The 15,765-nt window shown below is 39.1% G+C and overlaps 1 protein-coding gene and 1 pseudogene across 2 annotated transcripts; one reads left to right on the forward strand and one right to left on the reverse strand.

Annotated features, from left to right (window-relative positions):
* Positions 1 to 652: 652 nt before the first annotated feature.
* LOC108708034 lies at positions 653 to 2,497 on the forward strand (annotated as a pseudogene).
* A 3,543-nt stretch (positions 2,498 to 6,040) lies between these two features.
* Positions 6,041 to 13,835, reverse strand: LOC108708035 (serine/threonine-protein kinase N2). Of its 2 annotated transcripts, XR_005965316.1 has the most exons (14): positions 11,993 to 13,835; positions 11,702 to 11,807; positions 11,460 to 11,596; positions 11,210 to 11,277; positions 10,862 to 10,940; positions 10,692 to 10,783; positions 10,286 to 10,462; positions 10,114 to 10,176; positions 9,930 to 10,006; positions 9,338 to 9,480; positions 8,983 to 9,090; positions 8,734 to 8,814; positions 6,579 to 8,546; positions 6,041 to 6,168 (listed from the first exon to the last, which is right to left on the reverse strand). XR_005965316.1 is itself a non-coding variant. In XM_041581835.1 (13 exons), exons 2-13 carry the CDS (start codon positions 11,799 to 11,801, stop codon positions 8,364 to 8,366), a joined length of 1,308 nt encoding a protein of 435 aa, XP_041437769.1. In that variant the 5' UTR covers positions 11,802 to 11,807; positions 11,993 to 13,835; the 3' UTR covers positions 6,041 to 8,363. The 2 variants fall into 2 exon arrangements, 1 of the variants encoding a protein (XP_041437769.1); XM_041581835.1 differs by having other exon boundaries at positions 6,041 to 8,546.
* Positions 13,836 to 15,765: the final 1,930 nt, after the last annotated feature.

Here is a 15,765-nt window from a genome sequence, read left to right on the forward strand (position 1 = left end):
CCCCTCCATTTATAGAGCAGTGCCGCCTGCCCCACTGATGATGTCACAAAAAGGGTGGGACAGGCACGAGTCTATAAAACAGGAAGACAGAGGTCTGAGGTTGAGGAGCAATGTAATCAGCCTAAACCCGCAAGGCCGGCGAGTATCAGACCTGTCTGCAGATCACTCGCCCCCTGGCCCCATTGAGTGTTAATCAGATGACCTTTCTGTGCATTCTAATGGGGGGATTAGGATTCAGGGGCAAATGATTTACATCTGGGGGCAGAGCTGTTATTTCTGCAGTATTCTGGGGGGGGGGGGGGGTTGCTGCAGCCATTTTTGCACCATAGATACTATGGACCCAGCCCCTCGATGCTGATACTGAGCATTTCTATTCTTTTTTATCCAAAAGGGGCCCGTCCACAACAAAGTAACACACACCTGTAACCAGAGCCGGAACTAGGGGGAAGGAGGAGGCAAGTAACTAAGGGGAAAAGCTTGGAGGGGCCACGCACATACCTCATAAGCAGCCTACCCCTATGATCTCAATTCGTGTTGACATGGCCCTACGCACGCGCGTCTTTGTTTACGCACGATGGCGCACGCGCGTCCTCGCTTACGCACGGTAGCGCACGAGCGTCCTTGTTTGCGCACGATAGCGCACGTGCGTCCTCAATTACGCACGCGCGTCCACGATAGCGCACATGCGTCCTCAATTACGCACAGTAGCGCGCGTCCTCGTTTGCGCACAATATCGCATGCGCATCCATTTGCACGGCAGCGCGCGCATTTTATGTGCTTGTTTCTAAGAAAACGGCTGTAGCCAATCAGCAGTTTATGTCCAAGGTTTCAGTCAATGGGAGAGCCGTGGCCGTGGAAGCTGGGCCTTGAGTTGTGTGTGTTCCGCTGGTGTTGTGTTGCCTCCCGGTGTACCGACCCCCCTATCCACCACTCCCACCGGAGGAAGTGCTTTCATGTTACACGGGTAATTCTCGCTCACACCCTCTGGCTCCTCCCTTTCTTACCCAGCTGTTCCTTCCCATAAGTCCTGCTGTGACTCACATTGACATTCATGACTACTATAGGCAGTGGGTGCAGGTCGATACAGGTTGGTTTCTGTGCCAGGTGCAGGTCTGCTGTCTACTGTGTTGTTTACCGATTATATACTTTTATATTGTAAAGGCAAAGACTGAAAGCAGTGACTTCATGTATATAATGTAATAATCAATTTAATTTGCAGAAATTATAAATCAACCATCTCTTATTCCTTATTAACAGGTTTGAGAGTTGTTGGGCAGCAATCATGAAAGACTCACATGGAGGGATCATTGTTTTCAATGCTGACATTCCTAGTCATCTCAAAGAGATTGAAATGTGGCACTCGAACTTTATCCAGCAGCAGCGATTGCAGGAAAGTCGCTGTGTTCTAATTGCGCATAAGAAGCCTGGGTCAGGGGATGAAAGAGAATGTCTAAATTTATGTGAGTGAGAAATTGCAGTTTTTTTAATAATGTAGAAAACATGTAGAAAATACTTAAGCTAAAGCATAGTAGTTGGAATGTGCCTTTCCAAATTGGAAAAAAATACCCTCACCATAATGAAGATGTATTTGTTAATGAAGTATGATGTAGATTGATAAAATGTTTTCTCCTCTTTAGTGCCACTAGATGGTAGCAGAGAACAACAATCCAAATTAAGCACATTTGTCAGATACAATGGGATATATTTATCAAACAGTGAAGTTAGAGATGGCTACAGTTAGAGTGAAATTCCTCCACTCTCCATTCATTTCTATGGGATTTTTAAGATTATTTATCAATGAGTGACAGTGAAAATTCACCCTTTGATAAATACTCCTTTCAAAATCCCATAGAAATAAATGGAGAGTTGCGGAATTTCACTCTAGCAGACTGCATCCATCTCTAACTTAACTCTATGCTTCTTGATTTCTCAATGTGTTATATGTAATACCTCCAGTTCTTACAGAGATCTTTCTTTATGGATTTACTCTGTCAGTTCCTTCATTATGTGACTGCAGAGCAACATCTTTTCTCAGTATTATAAAAAGCTAGTACTTCAATTTAAAAAAAAAATGTATCTGTGATCTGGAGATCTGGCTTTTCATTGCATTGGGATTCTTTCTGTGTAATCACTAAGAGCTTGTTATACAGATAAATGTGTAGATATTTTATTACACAAATGTTGTTTGTAATAACTTTATGTTACTATACATGCCCGTAATTTAGGAAATTCTTGTTTTACAGCTCCTGCCCTTGCTTAATTAACCCTTATATATTCCAATCTGGAAGATGACCCTGAGGATGTAAGAACGGAGTTAATGAATTACCTTCGAGATATAGTCAGTTTGTTGTCGGAGAGCAGAGACTGGGAGGAAATGTCCATTATAACATAAAAGATGTTAAAAGAGACACTAGTCTTGCCTATGACTAAGTATCTTTGGATACGAAACGCGTAAGGATCATTGTTTTAGCTGTTCCAATAAAGATCTTTTATTATATCTGTTGGTCCATGGAGTGCGTGCTTCTTTGCTATCTACCTTGCTTAATTAACCCTTATATATTCCAATCTGGAAGATGACCCTGAAATACCTTCGAGATATAGTCAGTTTGTTGTCGGAGAGCAGAGACTGGGAGGAAATGTCCATTATAACATAAAAGATGTTAAAAACCTGCATTTTTAAATAAATATTTATTTTTGTAAGTTGTTATGATCAAAATATAGAGCATTCAAGAGGAGGAACCAAGGACAGCATTTTGTGTGGCATCTCGTAATTTTTGTTGAGGAAAATTACTGGGGTTCAATAGAAAGACTTATCTGTAGATCTATATGTATAAAGGACAACTGTTGTTTCATATAGAATGCTTATGTTCCTTCTTCTTCAATAACCCCCTGGTGTACAAATCTGGGATTAGAATGTTCCACCTTTGATCAGTTACTGAAATAACAGTTGAATATTAGAATGGTATATGAACATTCCATTTGTTTCTCTGCTCAGCCAGTGGCTGCCTTCCATTTGTGGTCTGCTGTCAGGCCTGGCTTATAATCACCACAAACAAACCCCTATCGGGTATGAGGTGCCTTTTATAGACGTATTAAAGAGTTTGTTCACCTTTGAGTTAACTTTTAGTATGACGTAGAGAATGATATTCTGAGACAACTTGCAGTTGGTTTTCCTTTTTATATTTGTGGTGGTTTTTGAGCTATTAAGCTTTTTATTTAGCAGCTCTCCAGTTTGTAATTTCAGCAGTCTGGTTGCTAGGGTCCAAATTACTCTAGCAACCATGCATTGATTTGAATGAGAAACTGGAATATGAATAGGAGAAGACCTGAATAGAAAGAGCAGTAATAATTAGCAATGTCGCCTTACAGAGCATTTGTTTTTAGAGGGGGGCAGTTACCCCCCTTTTGAAAGCTAGAAAGAAAAAGGCAAATAATTCAAAAACTTTACAAAATAAATAATAAAGACCAATTGAAAAGCCAATTCTATAAAATACTAAAAGTTAATGTAAAGGTGAACCGCCCCTTTAATTGCAAAATACGAACCTTACAAAGCTGTTACCATTTATAAGTGTTGTATTTTATTTTACATGTGTATGTGTGAATAAGAGAACATATCCTCTGCTGTTGGTCTTTATTACACATATAAGTTAATATAATTGCTTACAGAATTGATTATCGACATCAAGTAGAACTAAAGCTACACCAGAAGTGTTAAACATTCTATTTTCAGCTCTTGTACCAACTCAAGTTGGCCACGGCCCTTTAGCAGTGAAGATCTGTGCCTCTGATGGTGCTCCCCAGTAGCCCCCCCCATCTTCTTTTCCACAGCACCTTGGTTATTATGTGTAACTTGCATACGTATATTTAAGGATTGTCTCTTTATTGAAAACATGTGGAACCTCCAGCTTCTTATGAACTAACAGTCACAGTAGTGCCTAATAGTAAAAAGATGCACAAAGTGGCAATTCTGCTGGAGCTGGAGGGCCACAGGTTGGCTTGTCGATGCACCTCCCAACTTCCCTACATATACACATAACCCAGGTACATGGTTCTCATTATGGTGCTGATGGGAATTCTTCCAATGGAGTTTCTTGCTGTAAAAGGGTAGCACTGCTGAGGTTATTATTTTATATAGCACAGATATATTTACGCAGTGATTAACAGAGATTATACATCATTCACATCAGTTGAAGCCTCAGTGGAGTTTACAAGCTAAGGTCCCTATCACATTCACACACAGTGGGGTCAACTTAATCAGAAGCCCATAAACCTGTCTGTATGTTTATGGAGACACTCCCCCTTTCTTAGCTGCAGCCTTTGTTATATTTTAAGGAACAGAAGCAAGTCGTTCTACAGAGGAGTTATCTGTGGACTGTACATTTGCTTTACCCTGGGAGGCTTTTTTGTCTTACAAGACTAACAGTCCTCCATTCAAATCCCACTGTAGCAAATTGATTAGGCCAAGCTCAATTGCTACAGGTAACTAGAAACACCCTAAACAGCAAGTACAGTGGGAAGCAGTGGTTACCTACATCCCAAGAACATAATATACAGTAACAAGATAGGGACAACCAAGGTATAGGTCGGTAGTGAAATGCAGTTGGTACAGACATCAACTTACCTACCTTTTTCTTATGCACTAGCTTCATCCCTCTTGGTGTATCTATATTTTAACTTTATATGTGTTCTTTATATTATATAATTGTACATAAACACTCGTGCTTTTCCACCTAGAGAAAACACTCAGGACACCTAAGCAACCTACTCCTCTCACCTCTTCCTTTTTATTAAATCTTTCTATATCTTTCTATTCTATATATTCTTTTATCTTCTTATCCATACTTCCTCTCCCCAATTTCACCTCTACTCTCCTCCTTCCCCATTTTCTTTCCTTATTCTGTTTTCCATATCCCTCTGATATTTTATCTCTCCTTCTCTTATTCCCCTTTTCCCATTCTCACTATACTAACCCCAGTCCTAATTTAATCCTCACCGTTTGCTAATTTAATCACTTTTTCTTTCCATTCCCACCCTTTCAGTCTTTTGATGCTTAATAGTAATCATTGGTAGTCACTGGGACTCCTGGATACAACACTTAAGATGGCCATAGATGTGCAGATTATAGCCTATGTCAGATGAGTGATCGTCCGTGCCAATCTTCTGACCTGCAAATAACCAATCACACAAAAATAATAGGAAAATAGATCATCCAATATGGCCATATTTGATGCCAATATCGGTGATTAGAATCTGGATACAATAGTTTAATAAGCAGGTTTGACTTCTGGGGGGTCAGACAAGGAGAAATCCACGACAACAGGCTGCACCACCAAGAATCACAGTGCCATACAGCACTGGCCATAGGCTAACATTGGAAATGAGAGCTCAACCTCAACCCTGAGCAACTAGTGAATGTCACACATTTTCTCTATGTCCTATGTTATATTTTTTCTTGGCAAATATACATACAAATTGCTGAAAATCACGTTGCCTACACCTCAAACCTCTTTTCTTGCACTTTTCCTTGGACTCTAAGATGCAGTGTAGCATCTGGGCCTCTCCACTCTGTGTCACTGTGTGCAACTATAATGATACCTCTGTGTTTCCCTGTTATTGGGAGATGCACTTTAGAAATAAAATATCATTAATAATCAACCCAGGTTAAGGTTAGGTTTGTGATATCAACCAAGTGCACCCAGGAAATAACACACTGCAAAAACACAATCTAACTTTGTTGGGTGGCGGTGAAAAACATTTCTAACCATCCCTAGTATGCCATCACAAATGGATGAATTGTAGGACCCAAAGTTTAGTGTACTACAGAAATCAATTTCTTTCTTGCTATCTACTCCTGAGCTCCTTGGAGCGCTGATCCATTCTATTTGAGATTTTCTGATAAGGTACACCTGGAGGAGAACCGCCCAAAGGAGAGGACAACAGGGATCCTGAGAACTTTTTAAACCACTGTGAGCTTCCATTGGCCAATAACTGGTGCTAATGTATCCACCCAAAATTCTTAATAAATATACAGAGCATATCCTTGAGAAAAAATATTTTTTTATTTGTATTATTATATATATAAATGGCATGAAAAGCAAGTTATGTATGAAACACGATCCACAGTATTCATCGTTAAGATTTCCTGACAGTCGCCGCTCCATGCCATCTCTGAAAAACAGAATCACAGAAGGAATTATATCTCAACTAAACTTATGAGCTGATTATAAATGAATAAGCAGCATGACGAGTTATTCCACTTTGTAGGTGACTTTATGATAAACTTTAAATTCAATACAGCAAATGAATCAGTTACTGACACAGGGGTACACATGGTGTGCAAAGATCCCATCTATTATTAAAGGAAAGGCCCATATTTAGTATCACAAACACATTACAAATCCCCCTGTTATAACTTTCACTTAGTAGTTTTTAACACATATTTACACAATTTTATATTGAATTTACAAATAAATTAATGTTTTGCGTCGTTAAGTGTTCTGCACTCTCAGTTAAAGGGATACCATTGTCTGCCATTATCAGTGAAACATTGCACCTGGCAATGGATGAATTAAACTTACTTTTCACTTTTCTTTTGGGCTGGATATAGATATAAACCATCTTCAATATCTTCTTCTTTAGATCTCCCAACGTGGGCAACCGCTACCTAGCCAGGAAGCAAATAAAAGCAATACAAGGTAGCGCAGACTGTTGATGTGAAAATATACTGTTGGTTTCTTACTTTGGTGCCAGATCTTACTTGCCTGTTTTTCACATAACTACAAACCCCAGGCAGTCTACGTTTGTTCTTTGAGGTTGGGCCTGGCCCTCAACTACACATGTGCTACCAGGTCTTACTACACAAGAATCCAGATAAATGCTTATAACGTGAACTTCAGCAATGTGTAAAGGACATTTACTTCAGGCAGACTTACAGCCAGGACCCCATTCCAATAACTTACCGGTACTCTAAACAATATGTGGGTTATATAAACTTAATCAGGGTAGGTCTAACACCAGTGTGGATGTATAGTGGATAATTGGCAAGCAATCCCTTTGGAATATGTGCCTGTCACAGACATTTCAAGTTTAGGAGTAATTCATGTAATTAATGTAATATATATGGACAGCACTCTGAGATGAGATGATGGAAAGAGAAATAGAAGAGACAGACATTTTAGAAACAACAGCTGTATCTAGAAAATTCCCAGGAGCACCTGAATTAGGAAAACCCTTAACTGAACCAGATGTGAAGATGTGAGAAGGATAACCCTACAAAAGTCTTCTCAGTCAGAAACTTGTTGACATGACATACCTGACATTCCTTCTTATAAGGATATAAATCATATGGAAAGATACTTATCCGATTCTGATCTCATTCGGGTGTATAATCAAATCCTCTGAATGGCTCATGCAGCTCTGATGGGATCCTTAAGGTTCTTGTAGCTCTCCATATGGCCTTGGTTGTTTGGCTCAAACTGAGGCTTTACTGTTGTATTGAGAATTGTATCCAGTGTCTTTGTTATAAAGATCATGCTTTTGGAAAAATCGTGTAAGGATTCCAACATGAGCCATTTCTGTCAGAACTTGAGATCGGACACCTGATGTTCACTTTATATGACCTGGGGGTATGTTTACTAACAATGGAGATAAATATCTGGAGAGATTTCTGTAGATGTTGCCCATAGCGTCTAATCAGGTCTTTGCTTTTGTTTTCTAACTTATATGTGGCTGTTTCAATCTAATTGCTGATTGGTTGCCATGGGCAACATGTCCAGAAATCTCTACAAATATTTATCTCTAATGTTAGTAAACATGCCCCCAAGGTCTTTTGTCCATATGGATATGGACTGGCCCTCCACCTACCCCGTCCATACCGACCATTAGGCCCTGAACTCCATGGTGCGATGTCTTCCAATCCGACGTGTTGAGAGGAAACGCGGGCGACCAGTCGGAGGAACCGAATATAATGTAATTTATAGAAACATCACACCTGCAAACTACATGCATCCGAAATGACAAACTGTCGGATGCAAACGCCGCATCTTCATGCGACAGTCGTGTTGTGTGTAGTTTGGAGATGCGATTTTTCTATAACTTACATTATATTCAGAACCTCAGACTGGTCACCTGCATTTCATCTCAGCGCGGCGGATCAGAAGACATTGCGCCGTGGAGTTTGGGCCTTATTTGATGTTTATTCAGGTGTCATATCTTCTGAATGGCTCTTGCAGCTCTGATGGAATCCTTACAGCAAGTGGTGTCAGTGCTGGAGTTTGGTTTATATGGCTGGCACTTCTTAAGAGAATATGGACTGGCCCTCCACCTACCCCGTCCATACCGACCATTATTTGATGTTTTGATGTTTATTCAGGTGTATAATCGAATCCTCTGAATGCCTCTTGCAGCTCTGATGGAATCTTTTCAGCAAGTGGTGTCAGTGCTGGAGCTTGGCATTCAGGGTCGTTCAAGCTCTCCAGATGGCCTTGGTGGTTTAGCACAAATGGAGGCCTTATTTTTCGGTGTAAAAGTTGTTCCCAGTCCATATCCTGAAAAACAAGTGATATTTCACAATGACTAAACATTCCAAAAACTAGAATGGCTGGAACAAGAAACTGTAATGCGTTAGGAATTTACAAAAAAGTAAAGATGAATTTAAATATAACAGTAAGTATTTATCAATATTCATTTGTGCATTTCTGCCTGTAAATCAAAATTACGAGAATAGAAACTTACTCTGAAGAAGGGGTGCTCTTTGATCATTTCAGCACCAGCCTCGCCAGATCCAAGCCGATAATCTGGATCTTTTTCTAAGAGCTGCAAAAAAAAAACAGATATTAAGTTAACACCCCCCTTACTAAATTACTCACTGCTTGTGTAATACACTTGTGTCATATTGTGAAAATAATAATATTATTATGTGTATGACCTTAATATAACAAGTCACTAAAGACACATGATACTGATGTTCTGGGGCCAACTTACTTGATATGTTAAATTAGAGACATCCTCTGAAAGGTCCTCTGGCAACTCGATTTCATCATAACGGATGCTCTTCATTAGCTCAATCTGATCTTCGTCTTTGAATGGTAACTGAAAAAGAAAATCATTTCTTTAGTGAAACTATTTTTTTGGTCATACAGATACTATCACTCAGTTCAGCAGCAATGGCTATACGGTATTTCTTAAATATGATAAAGGGAAGCCAAATGCTAATCTCAGGGTCTGGGAAGTTATGCTTGCAAATATGGAGATTATATATTATACTTATATTACACTATATTTCGTCACATTATGACAATGGCAATAATACCAAAATGTAGGTTGAAACTGTCTTTACCTCATACATGAGCATAATGTATACAGTGACTCCTAAGGCCCACCAGTCAGCGGCCATGCCGTATCCTATTTTCATGTAGATCTCTGGGGCCATGTAGGTTCTTGTGCCGCACATGCTGTTCGTACGGTCATTGTATCCAAATTCTGAAACACGAGAAACACTGTAAGAAAACCAGATCTGGAGCCCGAATATAATGTAATGTAATGAAAGACTTTCCTCAACTGCTGCTTCCAAACTACACACCCACTCACATCTGTTTATACCAGTTGCAGGTAACATTATATTTAAAAAACAAACACTATTATATTATACTATAATAGTAGTGTTTGATCCTGATAACAATATGATTAGATTGTACTAGAAAGGCCTACAGAGAGAATTTCTGTTTACCTTGGTCAGTGTGCATACACAGAGACTGGGTCCCACTCACCTTTACCCATGGCAACCAGTTCCCATATATCCCAGCCTAAACAATAATCCCAGAAAATCTCCAACTGGAGAATAAGGTTAAATAAAAATGCTATACTCCGAGGTAGAAAACATGAGACAATCAGGAAAGCCTGTATGCTCCAGAATTAGAAACAACACTTACTGTCTTTGCTGAGGCCGAAATCAACGATTTTTAGATATCCGTCCTGGTCCAACAGCAAATTCTCCAGCTTTAGATCTCTGCATTAAAAACAAATAAATGGTTAAGAAGTATATATATAAATACATTAGTAGTGTTATCAGCACCTTCTGTAACTAAAGACAGTTTTATTGATATTAATACTTACCTATGTACAATGCCGATCTGGTGTAATGCCTCCAGGCCAAGCACTACACATGCGGTGTAAAACCTGAAAAGAGAAAAAATAAAATCCGGTTGTAGTGATATATTCTGCTGTGATCCTACCCTGAAAGTACACCCTTGAGAATCACCCCACCCCCCAATCCCATTTTACTCACATCACATCAGGTTCTTGTAGTTCTACATGATTGAGGAAATCACACATGTCACCTCCAGGTAGATATTCCATCGCGTAGAAGAGGTGAGAATCCGTTTGGAATGTTCCGTGCAATGTTATCAGGAACGGGTGTGCGGCATGACTTAGCCTCTGAAGAATCTCCTTCTCTTTGAAGACACTATGGGGTAAATCATCACATTATCACCATGTCAGACCCATACAAGGGAACATTACACTTATCCTTATGGTCAGACACAGCGCAATACAGCAAATTATAACCAAATGCAAATCAAAAGAATGTGAGACAGATTCAAAATGTAAAAAGAGAAAATTGTCCTACATACTATATGAAGTTAAAAAAAATATGACCTCACAGAAATGGGCAAAGCAACTCCCCTTTTACTGACCTGTTCAAGTTGCCCTTTTCCAAAATCTGTGCCTTCGCCAAGGCCTTGATGGCACATAGTTGTTTGGTGTTTTTGTTCTGGGCCAGGAACACCTGGAAGAGGAAGGCAAGTTGAATTACTCTGGATACATTAGTAGTAACTAAAACCTAATTATGGAATATGTCACTCACCCTTCCAAATCCACCTTCTCCCAACACTTGTCCCAGGTTGAAATTTTCGAGTGTGGTGGGGGATCTGGGCTCAACAAGGCTGAAAAATAATAGAAAGAAAAAATGTAAATGTGTTTTGTTCATGTTTACAGACAAGATTAAACTTAGGAACTAGACTACTTGGAGACTTTTCTGTAGCATACAATCAGCAGAGGGTATTGGACAGTTATTCTAAATACCCTCTAATAAGAAGGGAAATATGAAGAATAAACTTTACATAAGGTGTAAATTAGGCAAATACTAAAATTATATTTATATATATCATATAATTCTGAGTCAATACATGAGAATATGTTCCAAATCAGATACCTGTTAGATGGTCCTTCTATGCCCTGTGTTTCATCACATGAATCTGAGCCAAACTGAGGGATGTCAAGCTAAAAGCAAAAAAGAACAGTGAGCGGTATGCAGAGGGAAAATGACAATTTGATATTTGCATTATTTATAATGAATACTTAAAGTAAAGTAAGTTCTTGCCAAATTATATTCATTAGCTTTTAATAACTTACAGACAAGCTTCAATGTCTGTTGAAGAATCACATCTGTAGAATTTACTTACTACTAAAGGATAACTGGAAGAGGTGGAATTCCCATCATCCTTTGTGGCCTCCTCTGGCTCAGATCCTTGCTCCTGAATGGGGTCTATGTGTCCGCTGTTATTGGACATGCCAGCATCAATTCTAGGAGCTTCTAAATCTGCAATAATGAAACAGAATAGTCTTAACATGATGATACACAGTTAATTATCTTAAGAACATTATTTGAACTATACTTCATAAACGGTAAGATGGTCCTACTTACCTGAAAAAATCGGCATCGCTGGTGGTTTGTATTCATTTGCTTTAACGCAAATGCTCACCAGGGCCTCTGAAAAATTAATCATTCCAGGGACCTCCACCATGGCATCCTAAAAGACATATTAAGAAATTAGCATAAGCATGATGAAAAATGAAGAGAAGAACATTAAGCATACCGTTAGAAAATAAGTGTGTGTATATATATATATATATATATATATATATATATATATATATATATATATATATATATATATATATATATATATAATTCACACCTATACAATGTACTTACGAAAGAAAGCCAATTGAAATTGGTGGGGCTGGCAGCATCCCTGGTCGCAGTCTCTGCTGGATCAGAGCTCTGAGGCTCAGGAAGAGGAATGGCTGCTCCGGTGTTATGGGAAGAGCCAGGGTCCTCTTCATTCCCAGCTGGCAGTGGAGATTCTACAACAATAAAAACACAATAGATGTCATAATACTAATACTAAGGGTTACATAATTGGACAACTAATATAAGTTATGATAAGGACAAAATAATAAGTGCTTTTTATTAGTAATGATCACACTTACCAAATGAAGGTGGCTGTGCCGGGTGGTCAGGCAGCTCTAGGGTGACAATATGCTCCACCGGTGAGTCACAAATATCAGTGATCTCCACTATCTCCACATAATTATATTCATTTTCATGAATTTGATCAATCGATCTCTGTAGAAATGAACAAAGTTATAGGAATTAATAACCCCCGCCACCACCTATTAATATAATTGTTTCTCATATATTGATTGTGATTAATATTCTACTGTTATACAGCAAAATCCAGGTTATGAGAAAATGTATTTTGTGAGTGATAACTGAAAGAGAGAAGAACAGCCAAATGTGTTGCTATGTGGTATCAGTACAATGTGTGTGTAATTATCTGATATGTAAGTAGAGCCCCATGGTTGAAGGGGTTTGATTAAGTCCTGGCCAACCATTCGCTTTGCCCTTAACTCGCACACCCTACATTGCCAGCATCTTTACTGTAGACCCTGTAGACAAAAGGAAACATGAGCACAGACTTACCTCGCCTTTACACACAGTACAACCCATGACCGTTTCTCCTGTAAAATAAAAGATATTGGTAAATTTACAGCTAATGTGAAGACAACATAAAAGCTGCAGAACATGGATATGACAGGACCAGAGAGACCCCTTTAATTTCTCTAAATTCTAAATCTATCACAAGCTACTGTGTGTTTAGCCAGTGTTGGTTGGACATCCTAGGAGGGCTCAAATTCACAAACATTATCTATAGATACTGCTAAATGCTAGAATTATATGGGGAAATAAGAAATAACTGATGGGAGTTGTTCATGGCTGGAGCCCACTAGGAACTCCTCTTATACTTTGACAGACCAGTCCAATGTCTATTAAGCTTGGGGACCAGAAAGGGAATTGGTTGACTTAGTGCAGGTGAATGAGAAAGTACACATTATCAGCAGCATCTATAGCCCTGCAGCTGTTACTGAACTGCAACTCACAGCACCCCCCAACTGACTTTGGTTGTTGGCTGGACATCCCCAAATGACTACAAATTCTGGCAACTACTATTTCACAGTGACCAACGCACAGACAAATCATTTACAAGTGATACTGATGCATCCCTGCACATTTGTGTTGATATGTTTTACTATTTCCATCCATTGAGCTGCTGTCCAACTGCCATTAACTGCCAACCTTGCTCATCAGACACTGTGCATAAATGTGTTCTGTTGCTGCTGCTAAATAAATAATGCTATATAAATGCTAAATAAAAATGCTATAAGATATGCAATTCCTCCCTATCTATTAATGATAAACATAAAAAGGTTGTAATATTTAGCTGGAAAATAAATGTACTTACAGAGAGAGCAGGTAACAGGCTGTGATCTCTAGCAAAGATGCTAAACATCTGACAAGCTGTGGCCAATCACCTTGAGCTGGAGCAGACAGGGGCGGGACAAGGCCCCTGATTGGTTGAATATGCTGTTCATCTCAGAGTTCCCCCAGGTGTCAGAGCTGCAGCAGCTAGGCATAGGTTTAGTTATAAAAAGTTACATTTGTGCCAGGAAGGCTTTTATAGTGATACTGATACATCCCTATAGGAATCATAATTAGTGATGGTCGAATTTATTCGCCAGGCAGAAATTCTATGCGAATTTGCGCGATTCGCCGCCGGCGAATAAATTCGTGAAACGGCCGTGAAAATTCTCTCGGCCAATGTGCGCCAGCGTCCAAAAGACGGACGCCAGTGTAAAAAATGAGACACCGGCGCGGTTTTACAAAATTTACGCAGTTTTTCAAATTTCGTGGGAGATTCGCACATTTTCCGGCGAAGCGAAACAGCGCAAATTCGCCCATCACTAATAATAATAATTGGTATCACATTGAATCCCAGATATATCACATGCTCCTGCATTTGTAGGTAGGAGATTCCAAAGGTAAACCGTTAATATAGTGAAAAAGTATCAATGTCCAAATATGTGATATTGACATTAGTGTAAGATTTATTGCTTTATATTTGTGCTCCAACCTGTTGTCCCACCTATTCGGTGGAATGCTTGGGATTTAGGGTTTTCAGCGTAAGGGATCTTTCTGTAATTTGGATCTCAATAACTTATGTCTACTAAAAATCATTAAATAAATCCAATAGGATTGCCTTGCCCCCCCAATATTCATGTAGCTTAGTACAAGGTACTGCTTTATTATGACATGGAAAAAGAAATCAGATTAGCATTATTTGATTCAAATAGACTATATGGAGATAATCTTCCTGTAATTTGGTGCTTTTTGGATAAGGGATCCCATACCTGTACAGTGCAAGGACATGTACAGATCCAGATATCTGAAAGTGACAAGATTATGAAGATACTGCTGCCGGTGCAAATAAGCTGTATGTATAGGGCTGTCATTACACCTGTCTTTACTCTATGAAGTGGAAATAATGTCCTGCTGTTTATTCAATGAAACTCTTATTATTGGGGTAAGTTTAATATGAGAGGTACAACCTTAAAGGAAAACTAACCCCCCTTACAGCTAAAAGCCTCTATTTGCCAACCTCCGCTGGCCCCCTTGCTGCTTCCTCCAGAGGAGGGTGACAAATGGGGGCTTTTAGCTGTATTTTTAAAGCCTTTTCCAGGACCCTCCCTGCTGCCCAGCCAATCCCAGAGCAAACCAATCCCAGGCCTCCCTACAGGAAATAATGACCAGAGTCCTATCTTTCCCCCCTTATGGCAGCCCAGGGTGTCTTCAACAAGTAAGGACAAGAGCCAATGAAAAGGATAGACAACACTTTTAATATTCTTATAGATTTTCAATTTAACACATTTAAATAGATGGCGGAGTTCAATCCGCAATTCATAAACGAAAGTGACATCTATCAGCCAACATTAGGTAGATTGTAAACATAGCATGTCAGTTACGTTGGCAGGTGCTGGAAGAGTTGAAATTGGGGTGTACTGATAATGACAAGAAGCTTCTTCAAAGGGAGTCCTACTGGATTTGGAGATTAGATACACTGTCTCCAAAAGGCCTTAATGTAATTTGGGAATAAATTGTTTTCTATAAAATGGATACTTTATCCTTAATCTATCTATTTTATTTTTACAGCTGCGGAGAAGGAGGAAGTTCTTCATTATGCAAGCGAGATTAATTACTTAAAACGAAAGCTCAAAAGAGACGGCACTTCTGAAAATAGGGTTTTATTCGTGTTCCTGCAGAAACCTTACGCGTTTCGGGAGTTATCCCTTAGTCATAGGTCAAGATTAATTACTTATCCTAGTCAGTGAGTAATTAATAATTATAAACCATGCTTATGTCTGTTATAGTATTTTGAAGTGTTTTTTGTAGAAAAGTTCTATTGTTGTATAAATATATATGGACTTTCTCTGATCGAGATACACAAATATAAGAGATGATTATGGACTTTTTATATGGACACTCAAGGATGATTTGACTTTTTTATTGCTATTAAGCTTTGTAGTATTTTAGAAGCATCTGCAGATGAGCAGGCCCAGGATTTCTCTAAAACGCCACATCATACATCT

Source organism: Xenopus laevis, chromosome 2L, assembly GCF_017654675.1.
Source record: "Xenopus laevis strain J_2021 chromosome 2L, Xenopus_laevis_v10.1, whole genome shotgun sequence".
In the NCBI taxonomy this organism is placed as follows: Eukaryota; Metazoa; Chordata; class Amphibia; order Anura; family Pipidae; genus Xenopus; species Xenopus laevis.

What these genes read in the sequence shown, in the direction of transcription:
- LOC108708035 (XM_041581835.1), bottom strand. Translation starts at nt 11,801, where the DNA reads ATGGTGGAGGTCCCTGGAATGATTAATTTTTCAGAGGCCCTGGTGAGC. An exon ending in AGCGATGCCGATTTTTTCAG is followed by an intron (nt 11,597 to 11,701) that starts GTAAGTAGGACC and finishes TCATTATTGCAG; the next exon opens with ATTTAGAAGCTCCTAGAATT. An exon ending in GAGAAGGTGGATTTGGAAGG is followed by an intron (nt 10,784 to 10,861) that starts GTGAGTGACATA and finishes TTCCTCTTCCAG; the next exon opens with GTGTTCCTGGCCCAGAACAA.